Source organism: Sphaerodactylus townsendi, linkage group LG03 (genome assembly GCF_021028975.2).
Source record: "Sphaerodactylus townsendi isolate TG3544 linkage group LG03, MPM_Stown_v2.3, whole genome shotgun sequence".
Lineage (NCBI taxonomy): Eukaryota > Metazoa > Chordata > Lepidosauria > Squamata > Sphaerodactylidae > Sphaerodactylus > Sphaerodactylus townsendi.
The window spans coordinates 124,425,292-124,439,251 of record NC_059427.1 but is presented as its reverse complement, the minus strand read 5'-3'; the positions used below and the strand labels follow the sequence as shown (position 1 = coordinate 124,439,251).

General features: G+C 38.9%; 1 protein-coding gene across 4 annotated transcripts in view; it reads left to right on the top strand.

Annotated features, from left to right (window-relative positions):
* MBTD1 (mbt domain containing 1) overlaps positions 1-13,960 on the top strand; it is a 55,943-nt gene that overhangs the window by 30,150 nt on the left and 11,833 nt on the right. For all 4 annotated transcript variants that reach the window (XM_048487924.1, XM_048487922.1, XM_048487921.1 and 1 more), the window contains exons 7-15: positions 994-1,128; positions 1,494-1,582; positions 3,202-3,436; positions 3,818-3,873; positions 4,459-4,563; positions 5,425-5,572; positions 6,511-6,593; positions 6,847-7,081; positions 9,098-9,175. In XM_048487924.1, the coding sequence (XP_048343881.1) occupies positions 994-1,128; positions 1,494-1,582; positions 3,202-3,436; positions 3,818-3,873; positions 4,459-4,563; positions 5,425-5,572; positions 6,511-6,593; positions 6,847-7,081; positions 9,098-9,175 (1,164 nt within the window). The remainder of the gene's footprint in view (positions 1-993; positions 1,129-1,493; positions 1,583-3,201; positions 3,437-3,817; positions 3,874-4,458; positions 4,564-5,424; positions 5,573-6,510; positions 6,594-6,846; positions 7,082-9,097; positions 9,176-13,960) is intronic.

The window sequence follows — 13,960 nt, the reverse complement described above, 5'->3', positions numbered from 1 at the left end:
AGAAGCAACACAGGGAAAATTGGCAGTCCTTGCATCTTTGGATTGCAAGCTGATGGATCGAGGTACTGTCAGTATGTGGAAATTCAGGGGGGTTTTTTTCTTGTTACCTAACCTTTTTTCCTAATGCATAGTACTTAAGGCGTCAGTAATGCTTAGGAGCTGGTAGTATTTTAAAGAAGGGGTTTCTTGCCGTTAAATTCTATTTGCAGCTCAGTTAGTTTCCTGCATAAGCGAAAGCAAATTTGCACTCAACAAATGTCTTTATAATCTGAAAAAAAGTTTCAGATTAATGTCTTCTAAAAGGTTCCTTGCAACAAGAAGAGTATAGTGGTATGAATATATTTAATTATTTAAATTTTTACCCTGTTTTTCTCCTGCACTAGGGACTTGCAACATAAAATATAAAATACAAATGTAAATAAAATTTGCCATATCCAACAGTCAAATTTAACCCATGTGATAAGCTGTAAGAACATCATGGGCTGCTGCTGGTTCTGCTAGTACTACTTGCCCAAATCCAGACTGCAAGCCGTGGGCCAAGAGCTGGAGGCCTTTTGTATTTGCCCTTCAACGCATGCCAAAGTTTTGTGCCTCTTGCACAGCCCGGGCTTTAAGGTACCTGCATAAAAGGAGTTGACTTGAGCGAAGAGGCTCAACCCAGATCTTACTTAGATGGCTTAGATATTCCCAATTTCTTCCCATTTTTCTCCTAGTGAGAAATGCACACATTAACCTCTTATTCTCTGTCCACCTTTGTTTGACTTGGCTTATTTATTTGAAATACTTTACCCAACTTTTATCCTAACAAAGGACCCAAAGTGACTTCCAAAAGAAACAAGAACACCTTCTTTCCTCTGGCAGCCAGTGGCAGCTGGAAGACGTTACCAACGTTAGTTCCCTTTTTGTAGAAGCCAGTAAGAGATGGAAGAGGATTCCATGTGATCCTTCCTTAAGAGTAATGTGAATCAGAATGTGCGTTTGCTCTGTTTTCAGGTTACAATGCTTTACTAAGATACGAAGGCTTCGAAAATGATTCAAATCTCGACTTCTGGTGCAACATTTGTGTTCCTGATATCCACCCGGTTGGTTGGTGTGCAACCAGTGGGAAACCTCTAGTACCACCTCGAAGTATGTAAATCTGGCATTAACTGTTATTAATCTAATGCTTTGGGTATTGAGCATGTAATTATGTCACATAAATATCCTGTTTTTAAAAAATGAGCCTGATGCAAAAAGGCTTAACTAATGTTCCTCCTGATTTAGCATGAGCAAAATGTGTATGCTTCATACATGTATAAAGATGGTTATTAGAATGGAACAGAGAGCTGTACTTGTTTCTGATAAGACCCCAGGGTAGGTGCCAGAACCTTGTGAAGTTATCAAAACCTTTTGAAGTATTTCCACAGCAGACAAGTTCTGACAGTAGATCATTTTACATATGTCACTCAGTATTGTAAAATACAGCTAATTTTTTTTCTTCTGAACATTGACAGCCATTCATCACAAATACACAAACTGGAAGGCTTTTCTAGTGAAACGACTCACTGGTGCCAAAACTCTTCCTCCTGATTTCTCTCAGAAGGTAGGTCTGAATGTAACACAAGCTTCTAAAGAAAGGAAGGTTATTCCTCATTTAATCTGTAGTATTTATATACTGCATTTGAGCAGGAACAATATACAAACAGCTTAAGAACAATAAAATATTGTGATTTGGATTCAGTGATCTGTGTGCACTACAGCTGTGGATCACTTCTCTGTTCTTCTCATCCCATCAGTTCTGATTTCAGGAAAGTGGATTCCCAGACATGTAGTACCTGCATGGGCTAATATCCCTATGGATTAGGGGGCTGCATTTCAGAGGGGGAAGGAGGTGAAGTCACTGTATTGACAGGAAAAGGTGCAAAGAGCAGTGTTGCCCCTTCTGTGCTGCTCCGCACTGACTCCTAACCTATGTGGTTCTTAATTCACAGAGGTCCCTTGACCCCACAGATTCCTGCAGGAGATAGTCCTTTTTTGAAGGACTGCTAGATCCAACATGGTATCTAATAACTGGAAGTAACATCTGCCAACAAATATAACCAGACTCTGAATGAAAGCAAAAGCCTCTGCTTATAAAAATTCAGCAGAATAACTAGGCTTTCACTTGTATCCAAAACGAGCAAAGGAAGTTGCCTTTCTGGCCCTTGATGGCCTAGAATTTCGTATTTCAGGAAAAGCACTGAACAATACATCTAAAAATAGTGGTGAAGCAGTGTTTCATTTGCTTGTCATAAAGCAGTTAAGGGGAGAATTGGGAGTAAGGTGGTCCTTGAACTAAGCAAGGTTCAGGGTATTCAAGGCTTTAAAGGTCAAGTCATTATGTCTATGTATTGATTCTTGCTCTGCATTGCTAATTCTGGTTGGGTCTTGCTTCAGCAGTGTTTTAGATGCCTCTAGTGTAAATATTTCTTCAAGTAATTATGTATAAGTAATTATTTTGGATTAAGTTTGCATATACTACTAGTTTAACCTTATACCCGGTGAAGAAAAATGGCTCTGCATACAAGGAGGATCCAGATGTTTTATTTATGTTTTATTTTAGTAGTTGTACATGCCACCCTTTCTCTCAAGGGCCTAGGGTGACTTCCAGCATTTCACCAATACATACAGTAAAACCATAATACATGTCAGTTTTAAAAACCTAATCTAAAATACAGTGGCAATAGATGTATGCAGTTGCATACCCAAAGCCATAGGAAAAAAGGGGAGGAGAGTCCAATTAGTTCTTCTCAATATTATTTTGTCCTGGAAAACCAAGCCTTCTGAACTCCTGTGTTCTGCTGTTTGTAGCTTTGTGTATGCTTTTTTTGTGCTGACTGAATGTAACATTTCACATAACTGGTGAAGTATGCACTGATTTAACAATAAGCTTTTGCTACATTGGATTTGTTAGTCTCTAAGTGCCATAAAACTTTTTTCCCCGTAAAAACAATAGATCCTAATCAATTATTAACATTATAGCCTCCAAAATAACATTGCAGTGACGAATGCTGTCTAGTTAATAAGATAATTTCTGGAGTCCTTTTGCCTCCCTCCTTTATGAAAAGAATGCTGAAATAAAAAGGTTTTACTGTTTTTCAAAAGGTGAAAACTGATTTAGTGAAAAAACTTTGTGCAGTGTGTTACATTTTGCTTATTACTCCATCTCCTCTTCGTTTTCAGGTATCAGAAAGCATGCAGTATCCTTTCAAACCTTCAATGAGAGTCGAAGTTGTTGACAAAACGCATCTCTGCCGAACACGGGTAGCTGTCGTAGACAATGTAATTGGAGGCAGGTTAAGATTAGTATATGAAGAAAGTGAAGACAAAACAGATGATTTCTGGTGCCATATGTACAGTCCTCTCATCCATCCCATTGGTTGGTCTCGAAATATAGGACATCGGTTCAAAAGATCTGGTAAGTTCATCTGGTAAGAATGGTATAGAGCTTGAGTCTGCAACCATGGCCAATTGGTCATGCTGGCAGGGGCTGATGGGAATTGTAGTCCATGAACATCTGGAGAGCCACAGGTTGCAGACCCCTGGTATAGAGTGAACACCATCATTGGGTATCTCCTTTTAATGGATGATCAGTCCATCCCCCAAAGCATGTTGATATGTCTACCTGATTTGTTTACTACAGCCGTGAAAACATGAGTGGTATAAATATTTCTTGTCTGATTTTCATAGACATTGGTCCAATTATCGCACATTGGTTACCTTTGAATTGATGAACCAGAAGCCTTTATATTTTCATAACGTATTGTTACTTTTTGTTTCTACTTCTTTTTCTTCACAGATATTGCCAAGAAACAGGACTCTCACTATGATGCACCCCCACATTTATTTGTGAAGGTACGTTGTTTTACGACAAATTTCAATTTTTAAAATGGAAGGAATTGATTGTTATCACTGATATTTGAGAAGCAAGTAGACAATGCTGTATTTCCCTCTTGCTGAAGAAGTGCCTTTTGCCATGTGATACTCATGGAGAAGTGAATAAAAAAATAGAGGTTTGAGACCCTGAGCAAATCTACAAGTGACGAAGGCTGCAGGTCTCTCTTATGGCTGCCTACACCTTTTTTAAGAAGCATTTGTGGTTCTTTAAAAATTGCCCTGAGGCTCCAATTTAGACTTGAATGCACAAGATCCCAGGAGTTCTTATGTGCTCTTATGGGAAACTGTTTCTGCATCTGGAAAGGCATGGGAAGGGACAAGAGCTCCTGACGCCACTGCATGTCAGGTACGGATCAGGGATTCATGGCAATTTTTAAAGACTACAGGTGTTTCTAAAATGACATCTGTCGCCATGGGATAGACCTATGGCCCTGGTCCCTTGTAGCTTAGCCCTGAGTGAGTAGTTGTTTTAGATTCTGACCATTTCTGATTTTATAGTGTTTATGGGTTGCTTCTGAAAAATGTCTGTTGTGGTTTCTTCAGGTAAAAGAAGTTGAGTCAAGTGGAGAATGGTTCAAGGAGGGAATGAAGTTGGAAGCCATAGATCCATTAAACCTTTCTGCAATATGCGTGGCAACGATTAGAAAGGTAACAAGATTAACATACTTTGGAGTAGGGGCAGTTCTTGTGGCCATTCTCTCTACATTTGCTGTGGAGCTAGCTGCTTGGCTAAAATAAGATTAATACCTGATTAATCCCCATGGCTCTGCAGTACAAATGGCCATTGATGGATTAATTAAAGGAGTTCTCCAGGAACCATTGAGTGACATGCTTATTCAAACCAAGGAACTGAATTATTAACACTCCCCATCCCAGCAAAGAGCAAGCCAAAGTACCATTGCATTATATCTAGAAGTGCTGCAGCATCCGATATTTTGATGCAGTTTGTTGTTTTACACTGTCTCCTTTCACTGCAGCTGCTGAAACATAATTAGTGCATGCCTAAGTCTGCTGTTCCCTATTAAGGACCACTGAACACAGTGCTCTCGAACTCTTAATAACAGTAAGGGTCTGTGCTTTGGGGTCACAGCCTTCCACCCAGCTCCATGCCTGCCACCCGCCTCTGTCCTATCCTTGCCATCCTATGCCATGTGTCAAAATATATCTCAACATCAACTTGAATCATAATTTAAAACCAGCTTCAGATCTGTAGCTAGCATTAATGATGTTTAAGGCTGATAAGGCGAATTTGTATCAAGGTGGGAAATAGTAAGAATGTCCTACATCTGTTCCATTAACGTTCTTCAAATAATCAAGGTTGTTGCATGTATATTGGCCCATAGTTCAGTGAATACAAACGATGTGGAAGACGTTTTTACAAGAATTCAGTTTGAACTAACTTTGCTTATTACTCGATACTTCCTGCCTTTATCTCCTCTTGTTATGTCTTGTGTTTAACTTCTAAGTAAGCATAAATCCTGATTCTTCTGTGTCTTTTGTTTTATCAAGGTATTAGCCGATGGATATCTTATGATTGGAATTGATGGCTCTGAGGCAGCAGATGGGTCTGACTGGTTTTGTTACCACGCCGCTTCCCCTTCTATATTCCCAGTTGGTTTCTGTGAAATTAACATGATAGAACTAACTCCACCCCGAGGTATTTATGCCTGCCTAGCCATAAACATATTATACGTTTGTCAACAATTATGTGAAAGAATCTAGTTCCTTTAATCTACCTCTCCGGGATTTGGCTTCTGAACCTCGGTTCAGAGTCTAGACTGAAGCTGCTTACCCAGCAGCTGTTCAGCAGAAAACAGCCCTTCATGACTGCCTACTCTATTCTTTGGTGGGTTGGGTTGGGCGTAATGTCTGCATTCTCGGTCTCCTTTCCTCTTTAGACACTGGCGATACAATCTGGCATGGCTAGGCTAAGCAAAAGTGAAAAGAATTTGGGGATTTGCCACACGATTGCTTGCTCCCTGAGATTAAGCAGATGGGAGAAGGTACCAGGCTTAGTGTTCTACTGTCCCTAATGACTTCTGCATGCATCTGTTCAAAGCAAATGGCTCTTTCCCTCTTTTGCCTAGACTACATCAGTCTTTACCAACTTTCTTGGTGGCTTTCTTTGACTCCTCCTCGCAATCAACTAAAAGTTAGGTTCAGGGGAAAATAGGAAGGAATGGTCGTTCCCATTTTGGGTTTCCTCCATCCCAAAAAATTGCCACCGACTGAGATTGAAATGGTCAGTCAGATGAAAGAAGGAAAGGACAGTGAATGGGTGCTGAAAATGGTTGCAGAAACAAGTATAGGCATATTAATTTTGCCATCCCTCCCTTCTTAATATGGCTGTGATTTGGCCTACCACCACTAGCTAACTTATCATTTATGCTTATTTTTAAATATTGCTGACATTCCCTGTCCAAATGTTTGATCAGTGGTTAGTAACCAATGATTTAATCGAAGACAAATCTGCTGGTTCGTAATAAGACCACATGAGGCATGATTATGCTTCCTTTGTGTAACAACCACTGAGAGTGAGCCTGTGTTATTGAGAAGTGTTTTTGTATTGTTACTTCATAATTGTTAACTTTGCAGGTTATGCAAAACTACCTTTCAAATGGTTTGACTACCTCAGGGAAATGGGTTCAGTAGCAGCTCCTGTGAAGCTCTTCAACAAGGTAAACTGTCACACCGACCAGATTCTTAATTGTTTGGGAGTAGATGTAGTTCTTTCCCATCCTTCTGTTCTGCAAGAACCCACTCCCCGGACCCCCAAAATGGTGATGGATGTAGAACTTGTGTAGATTGAAGCCATTCGAGAGAGAGAGCACTTTCAACGCAGTTAACCCAGTATTTGTTGGGCCATACGTTACAGTTTGCCCGAAATAGGCAGTGTTCGTACAATTTGATTGTCATGCTTCCCCATTCCAGGAAGTTCCAAACCATGGGTTTCATGTTGCAATGAAACTGGAGGCAGTCGATCTCATGGAACCTCGTCTAGTATGTGTGGCCACAATAACTCGCATTATCCATCGTCTGTTGAGGATACATTTTGATGGCTGGGAAGATGAATATGATCAGTGGGTAGACTGTGAATCTCCTGACCTCTATCCTGTTGGGTGGTGTCAACTAACTGGGTATCAACTACAACCTCCTGCCTCGCAATGTAAGTAGCTTTTGATTTTTTAGACAGTGTATTGCTGTCATTGGATTTCTAACCTTCCCTGACCTTCCTTTTTGGCAGAAAGTCGGGTCTGTCAGCTTGGGATGCAGCGCGATAAGTGAAAATATAACTGCATGTTGCTAGATTAGTGTGATGGATGGTTTATGATTTTGGTGTTCAGCCTCAGGTAGCACGTTCTTGGTACAAAATAGTGTCTTTTCTCCCACTCATGCCCCATTCCTCCTTTAGTATTTTGTACTTTGGAGCACTAGTTGTTAGCAGGAAATGCAATAATAGAAATCATGGGGTTCACCTACAATTGAACACAAAGTACATCACATCAAGAATAATAGTATGTAATGTATGATATAAATATAATAAACTCCAATAAATACAGCTTCAAAACTGAACATTTTCAACCAGAAATTGGCTGATTTACCTTGGCATGCCATGTTTCCCTGAAAATAAGACAGGGTCTTATATTAATTTTTGCACCAACAGATGCATTAGGGCTTATTTTCGGGGTAGAGCTTATTTTAGGGGAAATACGGTACCTTCACAATTCACTAAGGCGGGCTCTCAGCAGTCCCATTGCTTCCCTGTCAGGTGTGATGCAAGCTGCATCCTCATTGGGAGGGAGCACCCTGCTGGATCACACCATCCTGATCTGTAACTGCCAGTAAGGCTTATTTTTGGAGTCGGGCTTATATTTTAAGCTTCCTCCAAAAATCCTGAAAAATCATGATAGGGCTTATTTTCGGGGAAACACGGCAGTATATGCTTTTCATCCCCATCCATTGTATTTGCCGTTGTTATCCTATTGGGATACAACAGTAGAAGTTATAAGTGGCAGAGATCCCGTTCAAAGGAACCATTAATGTTACAGCAGCATTTTCAGGGCCTTTTATGTATTCTGTTCAATACATTTTGATCTCGCCCTTCCTTCAGCATGCTCACAGATCTCCCTATCTCCATTTTAGCCTCCCAGCAGCCCTGAAAGATAGAGTGGGATAAGAATGACTGACCCAAGGTCATCTAACGAGTTTGATGTAGCAGTGGGGTTTTGAACATGGTCTCCCTCGTATGCTACTCTGACACTCTAAAACCACTCCACTTCAGCGGTGCTAATTTGTCTCCCTGGTCATGATTCTCATCTCTCCAAAACTTTTTCCTTCCTTCTGATAGAGCATAGCCCCTCCTGCCGCTGTCAACATAGGTTCTGTCCAAGTCCTACTTTCTTGCTGGTTCCTCCTTTTTCCAATATTAGAGACATTTATCAGTTCCTCAGATTCCTGCTTTTCAAAGATGTCAGACAAGTTGTCAGCTGATGTAGATTAAAGACACAGAAACTTGGGGCAGCAGTAACTAAGTCAGCCATGCTGAAAACTGGAAAAATATTCTGGAGGAGATACAGGACATCAGCTATTTTCTAGTTTGACCTTCCTGTCAGTATTTAGTTTTCAGTCAGTATTCAGTTTTATCACTTTTGAATCATTCATCTGAATTTTTCACTGTCTTGGACTTGGTCCCAGTGCTCTGATTTTTCTCCTTCTATATTTCACTCTTCCTATTGATTTCTGACATTGATCCAATCAAAAAAAGGATCCTATTGCTACAGGCTAATTAGGGTGGCTGTTGAAGCTATAAGAGTGGTATGATTGCAGGAAAGGCAAAACTTAAAATGGACTAACAGCTGTGTGGGGGGAGAAACTTACTTTGCTAAATCAATATTCTTAATTAAGTAAAAGATTTTGTGCAAAAGCTTGCAACTCTGTCAGTAGAATTCTTAATTTTTATTTTAAACCATTTTAATCCCTACCTGGTCAGAAAATGACGTCTGTAATCCTGCACCATTAAAAAAAAATTCAGTTGGAGAATATCAGCAGTGTCAGCTGCTTTAATCCTAAAACTGTACTGAGTATATTTGCCTGCATATACTCCCTCTCCATAAAGAAATGTATTTCCTGAGACAATCTTGCAGAGGTTGAATTAAAACAGACGTTTTTGTTGCATTTTCAGCATCAAGAGACAGCCAGTCAAGTTCATCGAAGCAGAAGAAAAAATCGAAGTCGCAACAGTACAAAGGACACAAAAAAAGTGGGTAATAAAGTTTGTGTGTTTTACCCTCTTGTTAGAAAGCTCTGTCTCTTTCAGGATGAATTTGCTGCTGTTTCTCAGTGAACTGTTTTAAACTTTAAAGTGTGTTTATGGCATATAAAGGAATTGAAAATTATATTTTTGTAATGAAATAAAGTGAAGTGAAATAAAATGCAGATGAAGGTGGTAGTTAAAATGTTCAGATATTATCAGCAACCTTTTCAGTACTCTGTTTTATGCCCTTTCATATAACCTTTTTCATTTCAGAAATTAGAGGTAAAATCGTAATGCCTTATTCTACAAAAGTAAAGGCAAATGATACTTTTCATGTAACTGTTCATAGAACTACAAAATTGGGGCTGTCTTGGTATCACGTGTAACCTTTTGAAGTTCAATGTGGAGAACTGTGACTTTCTAAAAGGCTGCTGAATTGGGTAAGAGGGTTAACATTGAACCTGAGGTTTGAAGAAATTGTGCTTGAAAAATAGATGAGAAGAAAATGTTGAGACAAACATTCTATCTGTTGGCTAATATTATCATACAATTTCATCATTAGTTTTGCTCAACATGATCTTTTCCCCATCGTATCTTTCAAGAGCACTTTTGTCTTCATTTCATTGGCCAGCAATTACTGTATGGAGCCTCATCTGTGAATGGTCTGAAGAACACTGGAAATGACACCTTGTGTAGAAAAGTATAATGAAAATGTACTACATATGCTAGCCAAATGAGACTGTATGTTTTGAATAGACACATGCTAGGATCACTACATTTTAATGGCTAAATTTGTGTGGCATTTTAAGTGACTAAATTTATAAACCATATAAATCTGGAGTGAGCTGACACTCACTAAACCTGAGTTGCCTCTGGAGCTGCTTAGCATTTCCTAAGGAAGGATTGTGAGAAGGAAGGATCTGATAAGAAGTTGGCATTTTTTTTTACTGTAGATGACTAGGAATTAAATCAATGCCGACAAAACAAAACAGAAACCAACACTGTCAACAGCAATAGTAAAATGAGTGCACAGATTTCATCAGCACTGTTCTTGCATATGTTAACTGTCACATAGGATCTTGTTGTAAGAACTGTCCAGTCTGCAGTTAAGTCCCAAAAAGTTGCAATCTTGCCTTTTCTGTCCTAAAGATGGGAGATTATGAAGTATATTCTGAATGCTTCTAATGCATTTTCTATATCTTCATGGTTATTAGAGAATTTAATATAAGAAAATTAGTAACCACAGCTGTATTTTGAGACTTTAAAAGTAAAAGAATTCAGACTAAACACCACTTTAGTTGCAATTCCTAGAATTCTTATAGTGATCCTGTTTTAAGAAATTTTCCTGAAACATCTTAAGCATAAAAATTTTTCTGATGTCTATTTCTTAAACTTTCCACAAAGACATAATGGAGAGGTGGAGATAGACAAGGGAGCACTGCAGTAACTGTTCTGATACTTTAAAACCTGAGACTAGAGTAGTGTTAAATCTAAGTACTGTCTTAACAAAATGTGAATAGTGTGGCTAACATTTGCAGTCTAGTTTACTAGATTCTGTGTTTAATCTAGAAAAAGATAGCTTTATAAAAAAATCAAACATTTTTAAAATTGTTCTCATTTGCTAGAGAAAGTAGAGTGCCCTTTATGTAGCAAAGAAAGATAGTTTTATGTGGATTCACCTTACAATACTGGTGTCATTTTAAATTACCTATAACTACTTGGATAGAGCCAGTTATGTATATTCTTATTACATAGTTGGTTCCCCTGCCCAGTAGCATTCAGGCAGTGATTATCTACTAGAGATATGTACTGTTTCCCCCACCCATGTAGTGGGGAAGATCCCACAGAATCATCTGTAACATTTAAGGGAGACCCAAAGATGACACACTAGGGGCATTAGGGCATACCTTTTAACTTGTTAGTGAAACACGTTAATTACTTTGGGAAGTAATGGAGTCATTTTGTTGGCGACATTAGGGCAGACTAAACTTTTATGAATACAGCTTTGTGAATAAAAGACTTTGGGCCCTTCTTATCAGTCATAGTCATAGAAAGCCAATGGCACCAAAAGATTTTAACTTGAGCCAAAGCACACCAGGGCGTAGTTGGGGGGGCCTGTTCTTTTCGGAGGAAAAAAATCTGACAAATATGAATTAATAGGAACAGTACGCCCTTGGAGCATTGCAGAATGCCCTTCTCTCTCCAGTGGGTGTCCATAGACAAGACCCATACACCTGACATGAAGGGTAATTAAGAGATATGACTTAAGGATGAATTGGGTTTGAAACAAGTATTAAATAGCTAATTGGTAGATGTTGGTAAGGAAGCGCTGTGAAAAGAGCACTGGCAACGGTGTATCTAACAAAGCAGTCCTGAGCAGGGTTATACCATTCTGAGACCATTGACTTGAATGGATTTAGGAGGATGAAGCTCTGGTTAGGATTGCACTGTAAGCACTGATACTTCGGGACAAAAGGAATTCGATTACTGTTAATCATTTCAGCAGGCCAGAGATACAGTTTGCAGTGCAAGGTTGAAATTGGTCCCATACATTCCCAATGGTGATGTGATTTTCCTCCCCTCTTTAGCACAGTATCAATTAGAATAATGACTCAACAGTACAATAGCCACCCCCTTCCCAACTGAACTCAGAAGCTTGTGTGTCTCTCTGAGGAGGGAGAAAGACCATCCTACTTTCCCATTGCTGGCACACCAATTAGAGAACTTGTGCAACAGATCTGCTATATTTGAACAGATTTTTAGGAGACTGAAATAAATATTCTGAGACTATTCAAGACCATAATGGTTTGGCAATCTGGCCATTGCCATAGGAGAAATGTATTCACATATATGTTAAATCTCTGGTACTTTCAGTAAACAGTCTGGAAATCCTCATGTTGGTGGACTTCAGAATCTGAGAATAGGTATATAGTGGTTATTGTTTCCCAAATTCCTGTCCCATTCCTTGCCACTTATCTTGCCCTTCCTCCAAATTTATTTAAACTTGGTAAATGGCCACTATCTATCTTCTCCAAGTAGCTTAAATGGTTCTTAAATTAACCTTCTCTTACAGCAATATTATATATTGGTCATTAGCTAGCACAGTGCATAAACTGACAATGTGCAAAATACCCCAGGCACAGAACTGTCTTTAAAAAGCCAGCTTGGTTAATTACAATGGAAATTAAAGATTGTCTGGTATTTAAAGCAAATTTCTGAAACAATAAAAATGTAAAAATGATAAAAACACAAATTTCTTTAAGCACAAACATTTTAAAGTGCAAACACTTTCAAAATATTGTGTGGGTCAATATATTTATTACTAGAGGATTCAAATTAACTTGGTTGTGAGGAAAAACCTTTGTTCAAGCCATTTTGATATGTAGATGGCTATATACTCTCATCAGAAAGGAAGATGTTTCTCTGATTCATGAGTTCTAGAGTCTTTCCAGATAAAGAATAAACTAACAGAAATCTCTTCATAATGTCATTTCTATCTTCTGCATTTGTTCTCTGGGATAGATAGTGTGTTCAGCCAAGATTAATAAGGAGCTCTTCAGCCAGTATGTGGACTGGCCAATTTCTCTGTCAGAAGCGTAGACAAACAAGAAGTTCAACGATCATGCAGTGTAGGAGAGGACGATGTCATCTGGCAAGTGTGATGTAAAAATGCATTTCTGGTTGCCTGGATGAGATAGGATTCCTCCATAAGGCATTAGTTGTGTAAACTCTAGCAATACAGGCAAGATAGGCTGTTTCTGTTGCATCTTGTTTAGAATCTATGCAGCTGGTAATCAAAATGTCTGCTTTTCATGAGTTCCAGGAAAAAATGTGGAAACATGAAATCAGTTTCCGCATATGAAAAATCAAATGGAATATACAAATGGGAAAAGTTATGGAAAGATATGCACTTGGAGAGCATGTAATTGATAATGACACAATCATCCTTAATATTCACCCAAGCTCATTGTTAATGCTGTCTGTGATGGACAGGCAGCCACTTTGAGAAGGGGAATGAGATGTGAGAGGGACACAGGAGAAAAGGTAGTTGAGATCTGCCTCAGAAAGAAAGCAGAGACAGCTCAGGTCTGGCTCAGGAAAAAGAGCAGACAGAGTGAAAGGTATTTCGGTCTGGCGGTGTGGCAGAATGCTTCAGCTCCATCTTTGGGAGACAAAACCATGCTTGGTTGTTAGGCCTGTCTCTGGTAATGAGCAGATCTTGTACAAATTAGTCTGACTCTCTGAAACCATGACTAGTTTACATTTTTGTGCCTCAATTTCACAACTTGCCTCTTGATCTGATGGTACCAAATTGCAGTTTGATAACAAAGAACGATAAACATTTTAAAATTCTGTATGCAAGTCTAGTGCTTATTACACTGGATTGCTGGCCAGGGGCTCAGAGATGGAAGCAACTAGTCTGAGTTACTTCCCACAGTGTGGTGATTTCTCACACTATTGGTATTTTCTAAGTCAAATTAAAATGCTGCCATGCTTGTATTTTTCATCCATTAAAGATTGCATTGTCTTACAGCAGACAAGGAATTTCATATCTCTACACTTAGATGCCTAATAGCTTTATTCTGAGTTCATATTTAAGATGTGTCTTTTGAAAGATAATGGCAGTGATTTTTAAAATTTGCCTGGAAAATGTAATTTGCTGTTGAACATTACAAATGATAATCTTGCAAACCTTTCTTACTCTAAACAGTGGTGGTATTAAACTGAAGTCTTAAAGCCTTTTCTTACAGCTTTACTTCATAGTAGAAAGCAATGGCAAAAATGAATAGA